Genomic DNA, 13,587 nt, shown 5'->3' with positions numbered 1-13,587 from the left:
TCCGCCATATTGTGCGTTGCACTTTCTCCCATTCAAAACAGTACGAGTGACACGTCTTGTGTTATCCTATAGTCTTTGCTGATACTGAGCCAATTTTAGAACTAATATTGTTTTAATTTGTCAAGCATCTTCTAGCAATGAGGTGTGCGTTTCTGTGTGAGTTTGTTGTGTTTGGAATGACTTGAAAGTCTGGTAGTGTGTGATCCTCAGTCGTTTAGTGTATGATTCCCAGTTTTTCTCTGTAACCATTTAAAAACTCAGCAAGTGTAGGACACCTAGCATTTTAGCATTCCTTCAAATCTGTTCAGATTTTAAAAGTTGTGTAGTGTATAGTGTCTAGTATTGCCTTGAGCAAACAAAGACAAAACTTGTTTTATACCCAGATTCTCTCAATGGATTTGGCAAAATAGGTACCAGCACACCCACAAATTTTGTGCTGAATGCAATTTGTATGGCGCAATTCCCCATCTTGCAGGTCGGTTCGTTTTAGTGCTTTTACACTAAAACGCAACTCCGGCGTTTTCGAACTAAAACTGGGTCTGCAGCGTTTTCAAAAGTCTCCATTTTTGAGGTTCGAAAACACTGACGAAGTGTAAACGACAGGCATAACCGTAGTAAAACTTGTGCGTTTTAAAACGAAAACACACTAGTGTAAAAGGGGCCTCAGGGGCACGGAAACAAAAATCCCATATGTTAAACTGGATTGTGGGTGGTTACTGAGTAAGACGCAGTTTTTTAATGCTGAAATATGGATCAGATGAATTTAACGATAATGAGAAAAGTGCAAAATAAACAATTATTTCATGTCTAATTATGACACATCACATAAAGTGGAGTTGTATTACAAGCTGTTGTGCCAGCTGTTTTGAGACCATTTTGAGATAAAGACAAGCACATGTTCAAATCATTCTCTCCAGGATGCAAATACTTTCCAGTCTGAATCATGATTTACCTTTCCCACCAAAGACAACTTGTGTGTGATTTATTCCATGTGTGTTTTCATAAACTCACGCCCACTTCGGCACATCAACACACTTACATAAACATAGTGTCATACATACTGGCCTTTACACTTTTGGCCCTTCTACAATTTATGGTCCCATCCACCTAAAACCTTGTAACTAGCCAGTTAGTTTATTTCATGTTCTCTTGCATAATCTTTCAACACCAGTTCATCAAGTGCCAATAGAGATTACATGCTCTATGTAAACTGCTAAGCCCCTGGTGTTTTCAGCGTCATTGAGGAAAACAAGATAATCCCACTATGTGAGCAAAACAGCCTTTGATTTCAACAAGTTCAATTTAGGTGAGAGGTTCCTCCAGGGTCAGTGCTCGGTCCTATGTCTTTTCAACCTTTTCAATTGCCACATGAGCCCAGATGTTTGTGTTCTGTGTGGGTCTTTGGGGGATTAAAAACCATGTTCTTTTTTCATTTCACTAAGCATATTCAGAACAAATCCTGTTTTTGCTTCTGGAGAACAAGACGACCTTCACAGCTATGAGTGAATTGACTTCCAGAGACAGGTTTCTGTGCTTAGAAGGGATTACCGCACAAAGGAAAAGAAGCATAGAGTAGGCAAAAGGGTAAAAGGTCCAGCAAGAGTTATATGATGGATTTTCGAAAGGTCTCTGAACAGCTATTGCAGGCGTGCTGGAACATGTCATGCAGCACGTAAAGTAAAATCATGTGTTTCCTAACAGACTGAACTGTGTGTAGTAATTAGACCCATTCCTGAGCTGACAATGGAAAGTTATGATGATCAAACATTAAAGTAAAGAATTTTAACAGCAGAAATTTTGCAGAGTGTTGTTCTTCGTACACATACAGATATAAAAAAGATGCTTGCCTTAGTAATTTGCCTTTTGATACAAGCTTTCTGGTCATATTTTTCATGGTGTTATTTTTATGTGCAAACATTCCCTCCTCTTGATCAACAAGTCAAATACTAAAGGCGTTTTGATATTTGCTGGATTCGCAAAAGCTCTTATGAGATTATGTCCTAATCATACTTACAAATACACATCAGAGAGAAAAGTAGAACCCGAAAACTAGATTTTAGATTTACTTTTGGGGTTTGGGGTTGTTGTTTTTTTTATTTTCTTTCTTGAGGGTAAAACTTTTTTAGGTAGTCTGTTGTCTGAGGGCAAGTTATATCAAACTCTACCAAACAATGGCAATGAGTGTGTGTGTTTAAGGAAATAACACAACTTAGAATTGTGAAATGTATTTTTTTTTTCTCTCCATAAGTAAGCTCATTGTTTAAAAGAAAGTTTGTGCCACACCTTCAAATGACATGTAGTAAAAACCTAACTCTGAAAACTTCAGTTGGTTAAAAGGATAGTTTACCCAAAAATTAAGAGTCTGTCAACATTTATTCACCCATATGTCATTCTAAAATGGTACGACTTTCTTTCTTCAGTTTAACACAAAATAATATATTGTCTCAGTGCTTTTTTGTCATACTGGTTTGAAACAACATGAGGTTGATTACATTTTGACACAATTTTTATCTTTGATTTTGGTGTGGTCAATGCCAAAACTCGCTCCACCGACCACACAAGTAGATGATGAAAATAAAGTTTTACCTGTATGAGCATCCAGCTGAACTGGCTGAGGTGGAAGTAATGGAAGAAGAGGCCAAGAGTAGCGCAACTTTCCTCTGAGAACATACGCCCCCGGAATGCGGACACCAGGAAACAAATCTGAGAAACACAGAGTGACAGATACATCAGCAGAGGCCCTGGGGTCCTCATACACCCTGTACACACTCAGCAGAATACACACATTCAAAATGAATGAATCTACTCCTGAGACCCAAGAGCATCTCAAAAGTCCAAGACTGTTCCTAAATCATTTATAATTATAATATTTTTGATGCATATTTGAAGAAATGACACTGTCAGGACACTGTCATCTTGACCAGAATGTCTTCAAAAAAAATATATGAGAAAAGAAAACATTTGGACACTATATATATTCTACATATATTCTATATTCTGACAGCTTTACTTCTGAATCTAGTTTTCTTATTTATAGTTAACCAACTAGGGCTTTTTTGATATTACAAATTCCGATGAACAGTGCAAAACCTTATCAAACAAAAACAACTGGGTAGTTTCACCTTGTCTGCGACCTCTCATAACTGCATTTGCAGACACATAAAAAAACTGGCAGCCATCTCTCATGTGGAGGGCACTAGGTCCATAAACAGTGTAACCCTTTCAATGCAAACAACACACTGTTTTTCAACTAAACTGAGAGTCCCTGTTGGGAAACCCAAATTAAGGGGAAACTGTGTCTGTGGAAAACCTATCCTGGCTGCTGAGTGAAGGGAAATCTGGAGTCATTATAGCCGGTATGGCATTAAATAAGGTACGGCTGGGGAAAAAGTCAGGAGGGCAGTGAGTGGTGTGAAAGGGATGTGTCAGTGCAGGAAGGAAAAGAGAGCTGGGATGTCCATAGTGTGCAATGTCCATCGGGTGCATGCTGGGAAGCGTGATTCTGGGTAGTCGTGGGCTGGCGTGGAAATGCAGTAATACTGCCAAAAAAGCTGTGTATGTGTGTTAGTTAGCAAGGTCATCTCATAAACAAATAAGCTCAAATGAAACCTTGCTCATTCTGACATTCGTATTCATTCACCGTCTATTATCATTTAATTTTGTAACCTACATTTGGTTTGTATAAAAACGAGTGACAAAGATTGTTGACATACAATATGAGAATTTGCAGAACACAAATATTAAAGGTTATTTTTTTAGGTTAATGCAAACAGTTTTTGGGTTTGTGTGATATTTGCACTTGTTATTGAACAGAACTTAAACAAAATAAGATTTTTATATTTTCTGAAATATAAGAAAATATAGCAAAACTCAAGCAATATAGCAAAACTAATGCAAAACTCAACATTACCATTCAAACCTTTGGAGTAAGTAAGATTTCTTTCTTTCTTTCTTTGAAATCAAACATATTTATACTTATACTTAATACTCAAATAGATTAACTTTCTATTCATTTAAAGGATTAGTTCACTTCTGAAAGAAAATTTCCTGATAATATACTGTTTAAGATGTCTTCAGTTAAGATGTTCATGTCTTTATTTCCTCATTCGAAAATAAATTTAGGTTTTTGATGAAAACATTCCAGGATTTTTCTCAACATAGTGGACTTCACTGGGTTTCAATGGGTTGAAGGTTCAAATTGCAGTTTCAGTGCAGCTTCAAAGGGCTCTACGCGATCCCAGACGAGGAATAAGGGTCTTATCTATATTTTCTTCAAAAAATACAAAATTTATATACTTTTTAACCACAAATGCTCAACTTGCACTGCTCTGCGATGCACCACTCGTGACGTAATCACGTTACAAAGGTCACGCGTGATGTAGGCGGAAGTACAGATCCAGTGTCTACAAAGTGAACGTGCAAAGATTAAGCCAAATGCCCTTTACGTAAAAAAAGGTTAAACAACAATATCGGACAATTTTGAAGTTGGAGGAGAAAATTAGATGGAGTTTTTTACCCTACCGCGGTACTTACACCTACGTCACATGTGATCTTTCTAACATAATGCGTGGCGGATTGCAGAGCAGTGCAAGACGTGCATTTGTGGTTAAAAAGTATAGAAATTTTTATTTTTTGTAGAAATTGACTTTTTTTGCTAGATAAGACCCTTATTCCTCAGCTGGGATCACGTAGAGCCCTTTGAAGCTGCAATGAAACTGCAATTTGGACCTTCAATCCGTTGAACTCCAGTGAAGTCCACTATATGGAGAAAAATCCTGGAATGTTTTCCTCAAAAACCTTAATTTCTTTTCGACTGAAGAGAGAAAGACATGAACATCTTGGATGACATGGGGGTGAGTAAATTATCAGAAAATTTTAATCCTGAAGTGAACTAATCCTTTAAGAATACTGAACACAATGGATCACTGTTTTCAAAAAATATTAAGCAGCACAACTGTTTTCAACATTGATAATGAAAAGAAATGTTGTCTTGAAATGTTGTCAACAAATCAGCATATTAGAATGATTTCTGAAGAATCATGTGACACTGATCCTTATAGCCACTGATCCTTATACACATTACTGTGAGGGAACAGAACTGTTCCTAACTTAACTGTTCTATAGCTCATTCAATATGGTACCTGTGAATGTCACTATATGTTACCTGGCAACGATATCATATAAATTTCACCTGACTGTGTTAAAAACTGTCACACATATCCTTCATAGCCTTACGTTACCAAAAAAGAATACAGTAAGAAAAAGAAAAAGCTTGAGAAAATTGTTTATGGCCACAGTTGCTAGGATTGCCGGCCGACTTAGCAAAGGGTCAATTGTTCACAGGTCTTCTTATGTCACAGTACAAATGCGAAATCACATTCAAACCAGAAAAAGTCATTTCAGACTCGACAGTGCCACCTTCATTAATGCACGCTGAGGCAAAGCCCATGTTTTTGTTCCTGTAGTCGTCCCTAGGCACACACCCGGCCGACTTAGCAAAGGGTCAATTGTTCACAGGTCTTCTTATGTCACAGTACAAATGCGAAATCACATTAAAACCAGAAAAAGTCATTTCAGACTCTACAGTGCCACCTTCATTAATGCACGCTGAGGCAAAGCCCATGTTTTTGTTCCTGTAGTCGTCCCTAGGCACACACCCGGCCGACTTAGCAAAGGGTCAATTGTTCACAGGTCTTCTTATGTCACAGTACAAACGCGAAATCACATTCAAACCAGAAACTCATTTCAGACTCTACAGTGCCACCTTCATTAATGCACGCTGAGGCAAAGCCCATGTTTTTGTTCCTGTAGTCGTCCCTAGGCACACACCCGGGTGAGTAAACAGGGAGGAGATCTGATCACGTTTCCATTCAATATGATCTGCTCACACACACCCACTCACACGATCACATCGGTAACACTAGATGCTGATGGCAGGAGCACCATCCCCCCTCCCCTAATAACCTTTCTGGATGGTTCTCTGGCCCACGATTGATCCCGTTGCCTTATGTAACAAAATACACATTCAGAAAGACTTCTGAACATAAGCTAAAAGTAGCAGCTGTAGGTCAGTTCATCACAAACAATCATACATCAGACTACATCGGGCTTATCACTGGCTGCTAGCCAATCATTTATCCTGCAGTAATGAGTATAAACACAGGCAACATGGCTCTGACTTAACAGTTCCTGAATAATAAGAAATCGAGCACCCCCGTCATGCGAAACGCATGGCCTCCGATGACATAACTAAAACTGGATGGGGGATCGGGTTTCATTCAGGGGCTTGAGATTGGAGAAGGGTGATAGAGAGCCACAGTGGAGATTAAAGGGCCCTGTGTCTAGGACCTGTCTGGCTAGGAGTCAGTCCTCAGGACCTGATACTCTTGATAATGTGGACCTACTTATCCTGTCAGTATAGTCATTTAAGCCCAAAACAGGGAGTGGTTGAAAATAGACCATTCAATCTGATACGTGCTGTGTTTATAGGACGGATGTACTGTACTGCACTGTACCATAAACAATATGGGTGTAAACAGTACATGTGTGCAGATCAGCTAATACCATCATGAGTTAAAAATTAAACCCCCACCTGTACAAAACCTTTTTAGCAAGTTTTATATTTAACAAATGAAAAAAAAAAAAAAAAAAAAAATTCCAGTGTAAACACAAAAATACATTTACATTAATAGGGCAAAATTTCTATTATAAATCATTAAAACCAAATAATTTGTAGTAATGATAAAGATGAAATATTTAATTTATTTATTAAAGCTATATTATGCTCTTTTATAAAGTTTTACTAAGTTTTGGGGTCTACTAGAACAGGTCTTCATGCTTGAATGTTCATTATTTTTCACATACTTTACATTGTTGCAGTACCTCTTTTCCCAGTCTGTCAGTAACATTCTGTTTAGTTCTTGTTTCTATGAAGCCACTCCTTCCAAAAAACACAATGTGCTCTGATTGGTTGGCTGGAACAGAGTGTTGTGATTGGTCAAGAGCTTCAAGTGTGTTTTGGAAATGTCAAGCACCTTACCATAACCATGATTTTCAACACCACTAACGCAACTCAACCAGGCCTCACCCCCTTTTTATGCGTATGATTTTTGTGGGAATTATTTAAATGAGGAAAATTGTGACATGTATGGAAAAAAAACTCAAGATTACAGTCAAGGCATTTCAGGGAGTTCAGAAACAGTGCTTACTGATATACAGAGTAAGTCCCGTTGTAGTGGACTTTGTGCTTTGTAACTTTGCTCAAATCGCAACATTACACACTAAAGAAAATTTAAAACAGCATAATATGTCCTCTTTAAATACATAATTGGTTATAAATAGATAATACTATAAGTGATGCTTTAAAAAAGTGTTCATAGGTTTTTAGTTACTTAAACAAAAACTCATGAATTTGCCGTGAATCTTTTGCAATGGCACTTTAAAATGCTTCAGGAATATTGAATGCCATAAAGAAAGCAGAATACAATTTTCAGCATTAAAAACAGCACTATATAACAGCAGGTCAAAAGGAAAAACTACATGAAAAAATGTCACAATGTTCTCTAAGGTCAATTGGTTCCTGATGAGACAGAGAAACATCGTCTCAGAGAGGCCTGTCATTATGGAGACTGCGAGATGAGTCACTCGCAGTATTATCAGCTTTCTAATGACAATGCTGAATTAGTGCCAGAGAGTCCTATATCCCATTGCCTTATCTGAACAAATGCCCAAGCAGACAGAAATTAGCTATTGTTATTTGTTTAGTTCTTAATTTGGTTGCATGATGGCTGTGATCTGAAATAAATGAGGGGGAAAAAATCAATTCTCATAGTCTAATTTTCATTTGCATCAAATTATATAGCCATTTACCCTCACTAGATCTATAGACCAGGACAAATATCTTACTCTTTTCAAATATATCATGCTACCCATTCCAATACTTGACACAAAATATCCAACCTTTTTTTGTGAGTTGCTATGGTGAGAAAGCAGCTGGAAATGTAAAGGAATTTTTTTTTTTTTTTTTTTTTTGGAGCTAATTCACAGCTGACTTGGAGTCTCTATGGATATGCCCTATCCGGAGGAAGATACTGAGCTTAAAATAGCCATACACCATGCATTAAAAACATTATGTCTTGACTGACAGGCAAATGACTGGGGAGCAGGCATATTAAATGAGAATGGCAGCCCAGCCAGAAGCAGGAGAGTAAAAGCTATACATCAACAGTTGCTTAGGTTAAAAAGCATCAAATAGAGGACAAATCAATATAAAACAACACTAGTGGTTCTGTGACCCATACATTTGCTTTATGTTATGTCATTGGCCTTGGCACATCTTTTACATAATCCCAAAGTTGTGTTTCTTCATGATCACAACTTAATATTCTTGTGATCTCAACATAACAAAAGTAGTTTTTTCTTACAAAAAAAAAAAAAAAAAAAAAAAAAAAGAAAAGAAAAAAAGTACGGTAGGCCACGCATAACTTCTCTGTTCAGATGCAAAGCATTTAATGGCATCCGTCAACCATGCAGACATCCCGTCACGTAAATTGGCAGGGAATGGAATTGACCACATGTCACTAGAGTGTGTGTGACAATAAACTTGTTGACTCCTTCTCAAGTGTCTGATGCTCAGACGTAAGAAGTCTGTCAGTGAAAGACGCAGAGCTATATTAGCTGCAGTGAGTCCCTGATCAAAGTAAAATCTAATTTGCTCGGCCATCTTTCAGCAGTATATATTAACTTTAAAAATGGCTTTTGTTACCTTTTGTTTTGTTGAAATCATGCAGGGTATTGTGAAGGGAAATAATAATAATAATAATAATAATAATAATAATAATAATAATAAATTATTATTATTATAATAATAATAATATTGGATGGATCTCTGTAACCTTTTTAAAACATAAAATCTTCTGTAAAATATTTAATGTGCAGTGGGTTTACAAGTTATTTTACTCCATATTCCCAATGAGCCCACACATTTTTTTTTTTTTTTTTTTTTTTTTTAAAGAGAAGCAGGTAAATGCATTCATCTTTATAGTCTGCTGTACTCAGAACCACACCAGTCCTGTATTCCATCTGTGTGCCTTTGAGTGCTACTATATATAGATACCGTGTTAGTCACAGATGCACCTCCCCCCTTTTCCAGAGTGTACTATAAAGGAGTCAAGCAGTCTGTGGCCTCAAGCTAATTTCCACGCACATCAGTCAGGCAGGTAAACCTCAGCACCAGCCCCTTGGGCATACATACTGTGTGTGAAACAAAAACATATGTGAAAATAATCTAGAGTAGACTAATGATAGAATCTAGAGTAGACCTATGTGCAAGTCACTCAAACAACTATAATCACTAGCTGATGGAAATTTGTACATGCAGGATGAAGTCAAGGGAAAGAATTGCAGGGTAATAATATAGCAAAGATCGGTCTACCTTCCCCCTCAGAAGGGAGAGTCGGCTAGGCTGTTTCCTGCCTGGAGGATGCATATGTGTTTGTCATCAAGCAACAAGTAAGATATATATTTGGCTCAAGGTGTGGTATTAGTCACTGTCTTGAGGAATAAATCAATATCTGCTCCATTGAAGGTAGATGTTTGGATGATGACAAGTTTCCATATACTAGAGTTAAATTGTTGTCTGCACAAAAAGTATCATTTTATTACCATGTTTTTTCAGACATGGTAAGCACAATAATGCCATGGCTATATTTCCATGATTCATTCATATTTTTTCCAACAAGCAGAACAACAAAACACTGAATTTCTGTCTTAAAGTCAATCGGAATTGCAAAACAAAACAAAACAAAACAAAACAAAACAAAACAAAACAAAACAAAACAAAACAAAACAAAACAAAACAAAACAAAACAAAACAAAACAAAACAAAACAAAACAAAACAAAACAAACAAACAAACAAACAAACCAAACCAAACCAAACCAAACCAAACCAAAACAAAACAAAAAACACAAAACTAAACCATTTAAAAAATGCTACCCAACACTGGTCCAACAAAATAGCATAGTATAATAATAATATTTTATTATTATTATTACTACCATTGATCACTACCCTTATACAGTATATATATTTAATGAAAACCCTTACAGAAAATTACTCTGGGTATATCTGTGTTTTGTTGTTGTTGTTTTTTATTAGAATCATGACTGCCAAAGGACAAGCACACTATTCCCCCCAGACTCTAGATCTTCAGAAAGAAAAGCTCAGTTTGAATGATCATTAAGGAAGGGTCAATATGCTCCTCTCAGTGATCTGCTGCTGATGTTGACTTGGCACAGGGCGCTAATAATAGCACTGTCCAAAAAGATTACATCACCAACAGAGCGTGAGAGATGAGTCACGTCAACCAGACGGTCCGAATATTCAATGTGTCATTCATAGCACCATCCTTGTTCTCAATTGCCCCTTTTCTTTCACTCCCACCCCCCCCCCCCCGCACCACCACTTCCTTTCCCACCCCCATCCACTAACAGCTACCGGTCTAAACTAGCTGGTTCCAGACTCAGCAGCATTGTGGGTGTTTCCTTAGCTGCTTTTGTTCAGTGGAAGCCAAAGGCACGAACATCTCACAAACATCCACCTTAATTTCTGCTATAATTCCTTCTTTTTTCCTTCGTTTTCATCTGGCAAAGATCCCTCATTGCTCATGACTGGGCTTTCCCCAAACTGTCAGGTCTGATGGGAATTTTTTTTGCATAGACTTTCATCAGCCAATGCGGTCACGGGTATGCGCCTCGGGCATGCGCTACGTGAATATACACTGTCTCATGATGGAACTTCTCAAGAAAAGGTGTCATGAGCTAATAGGTGTGGGACGTGGTTAGTGGGTCAGAGTGGGAAGGCTGCACTCATATGCATGCTCAGCCATGAAGAAATTCTTCTAAAAGTATTTTCGAAGGAAATTTGTCAAGACTTTGAACATAAAAAAAATTGTTTATGTGAGATGATGAAAAAGTCAGTTTATAAATGTTTAATTATTATTTCAGCAATTTTAAGTCTCAGATCCTCGCTGAACCTAAAGGAAGTTTTATGACTGATAAAACATTAAATAATCTCAGTGTAATTAAGTCATTCTAATTAGGACAGTTAAGCTAATTAGGCATTTGTGTTAATTGAAAAAGAAAAGTAATGTGAAATGAGCTTTAACATTGTTATTGCAATTGTAAATTGGTCCAAATAATCCAATGCAATGTTTATGCAATGATATTTTGTTATGAAACACGTAACTCCCATTAGATGTTTGACTTACGAACACTCTATATCAGCGTTCAGACTGACAAACACACACATACACACAGACCATTGACGTTCAGTGGGGTATTATTGCACCCTTGGCACTAGTTCGTTTGACCTGTCCCCTTTTTTCTTTTGTTCATTACATTTCACCCCTTATCCAAGCTTGCTTTCAGCAGGGACAGTGAAATCTATTGTTTTTGATGACATCTACAGTCAAGTTGTGAACTTTTTTCTCATAGTAAATTGAAGAAAGGCATAAAAACAAATTTGGATTTGCACAACCCTGCAACTGTGACAAATAGAAGACTTCAGGAGAATCACACTGTTGATACCTGTATATAAGAAAACAGTGTCAACAAATGTACAAGTTCAAAAGTTTTGGGTCGCTAAGATTTTTGTAATATTTTGAACAGTCTCATCAAGACTGCATTTATTTAATCAAAAATACAGTAAAAATGTAAATATGTTGTGAAATATTATAATTTAACAAATTTTGTATTTTAATATATTTTAAAATGTATTCCTGTGATGGAGAACTGATTATTTTTCATGATTCTTTTATGAATAGAAAGTTAAAATAAACAGCATTACAAATTACAAATGTCTTTACTGTCACTTTTGATCAATTGAATGCATCCTTGCTGAATAAAAATATTAATTTTATTAAAAAATCTTACTGACCCCAAACTTTTTCTTTAAAAAAAAAAAAAAAGGTTGCATATTTTGATTCTTTAGGCACACTTGGTATAAATGCCATTGCATTATTTGTTATAATATAACAAAATATCAACTCAAGTGGCATTTAAATACAGCACAAGCACTTTTCAAGCACTGCATTATAAAAAAATAAAAATAAATACATTTTTAGGGCCCTATTTTAACGATCTAAATGCAAAGTGTAAAGCGCACGGCACAGGTACATTCAGGGCGAATGTACTTTCAGGTCCAAATCCACTTTTGCTATTTTAACGACGGAAAAACGGTCCGTGCGCCGGGGTGCATTTTTGAAATGGGTTGTCCCTATTCTCTTAATGAGTAATGGGCGTAACGTTCAATAAACCAATCAGAGTGTCATCTCCCATTCCCTTTAAGAGCGAGATGCGCTCGCGCCATGGCGGATTGCTATTTACATGGCGGAATTTGTTGGCGGAAAAGCTGAACGCTTTTCAAGTGAAGAAACTGATCTGCTCGTACGTGAAGTTAAATGTTTAGTTAGAAGTTAAACAAAGTTACATTTTTATATTTATGTAGCCTACACAATAATATTCTTTTACACTGTAATCCTTTTGTTTTTAATATTTGGCATGTTTGTGTGATGCGCATCCCTGTGTGTAATAAGCAAAGTCAACGCGCACTGTGGACGCGCCCAGAGGCACAGTTTCTACCAACGCGCTCTAACAAAAAAAAAAATTGCGCCATTGACTTTAGACCAGGTTTGAGTTGGTCTATGGTCTATTTTCAGCTCCTTAAAATAGCAATGCGCCGGCAATGCGCCTGAACACACCTCTTTTTTAGACCAGCACGCCCATGGGCGCAATAACTGGCGCAAATGCATTTACTAATTTAAAGACGTGGCGCTGAACGGGAACACGTGAACGGCGCCGGACACAAACTAGCAAACACACTTGCGCTGCGCCTTGCGTCACATTGCGCCGGGTGTATTATAGGGCCCTTAATGTTTAATGTTCATTAAGACAAAACAAAATGGTTACTAAAGATCAACATGTTGAAATTAATTTGGAAAGTGGTGACTGACAGGAACTTCAGTCATTCTCTTCAAGCCAGCATGATCTGAATAACACAGCAGCAGTGACTTCAAAGTCTGCTTTATCTTTCTTAGAAAACCTCCTTGAAGTGCCTGAGTGTGATGAAACCAAACAAGCTTTGGTCCTTCATGTCTAAACTCACAGACTTTGTGTTGCTGTTGTCACAAATCTCCTAGCTACCTGATACCACTACCGCTCTCTCCTCTTCAAAACAACACATGCTATCATTTGTCTCATGCCAGACTCTGGTGAACAGAAGAGCTGGCCTCAATGCTGGCTATCGCACTGACACGCTTCAGGTCAATGCGGACATCACCATCCAGCCAAAATAAAAGTGACCATGGGAACACAGTCATTAAACAAACATTCAGAACAACAATGATGGCTGAATAAAAAATTTGAAAATAGTTCATTCACTGTGTTTATGAGACAAATCCTTTAAAAGAACTATTATTAAACAATGATGATTGACACATCATTTAATAAATTAATATTGCTTGGAAGTGACACAGTTAAAGTTAGAAAGTAGATACATCCAATACAGCAGGATATTAATTAATGATCTC

At 37.1% G+C, this 13,587-nt stretch overlaps 1 protein-coding gene across 1 annotated transcript in view; it reads right to left on the bottom strand.

Moving 5' to 3' along the window:
• Window positions 1-13,587, bottom strand: part of adgrv1 (adhesion G protein-coupled receptor V1) — a 178,303-nt gene that overhangs the window by 35,436 nt on the left and 129,280 nt on the right. The window contains 1 exon segment of the mRNA XM_048189162.1: window positions 2,587-2,703. Within this exon segment, the coding sequence (XP_048045119.1) occupies window positions 2,587-2,703 (117 nt within the window).

Source organism: Megalobrama amblycephala, linkage group LG4 (genome assembly GCF_018812025.1).
Source record: "Megalobrama amblycephala isolate DHTTF-2021 linkage group LG4, ASM1881202v1, whole genome shotgun sequence".
Lineage (NCBI taxonomy): Eukaryota > Metazoa > Chordata > Actinopteri > Cypriniformes > Xenocyprididae > Megalobrama > Megalobrama amblycephala.
The sequence above is the reverse complement of the archived record's forward strand: the minus strand, read 5'-3'. Positions and strand labels throughout refer to the sequence as shown.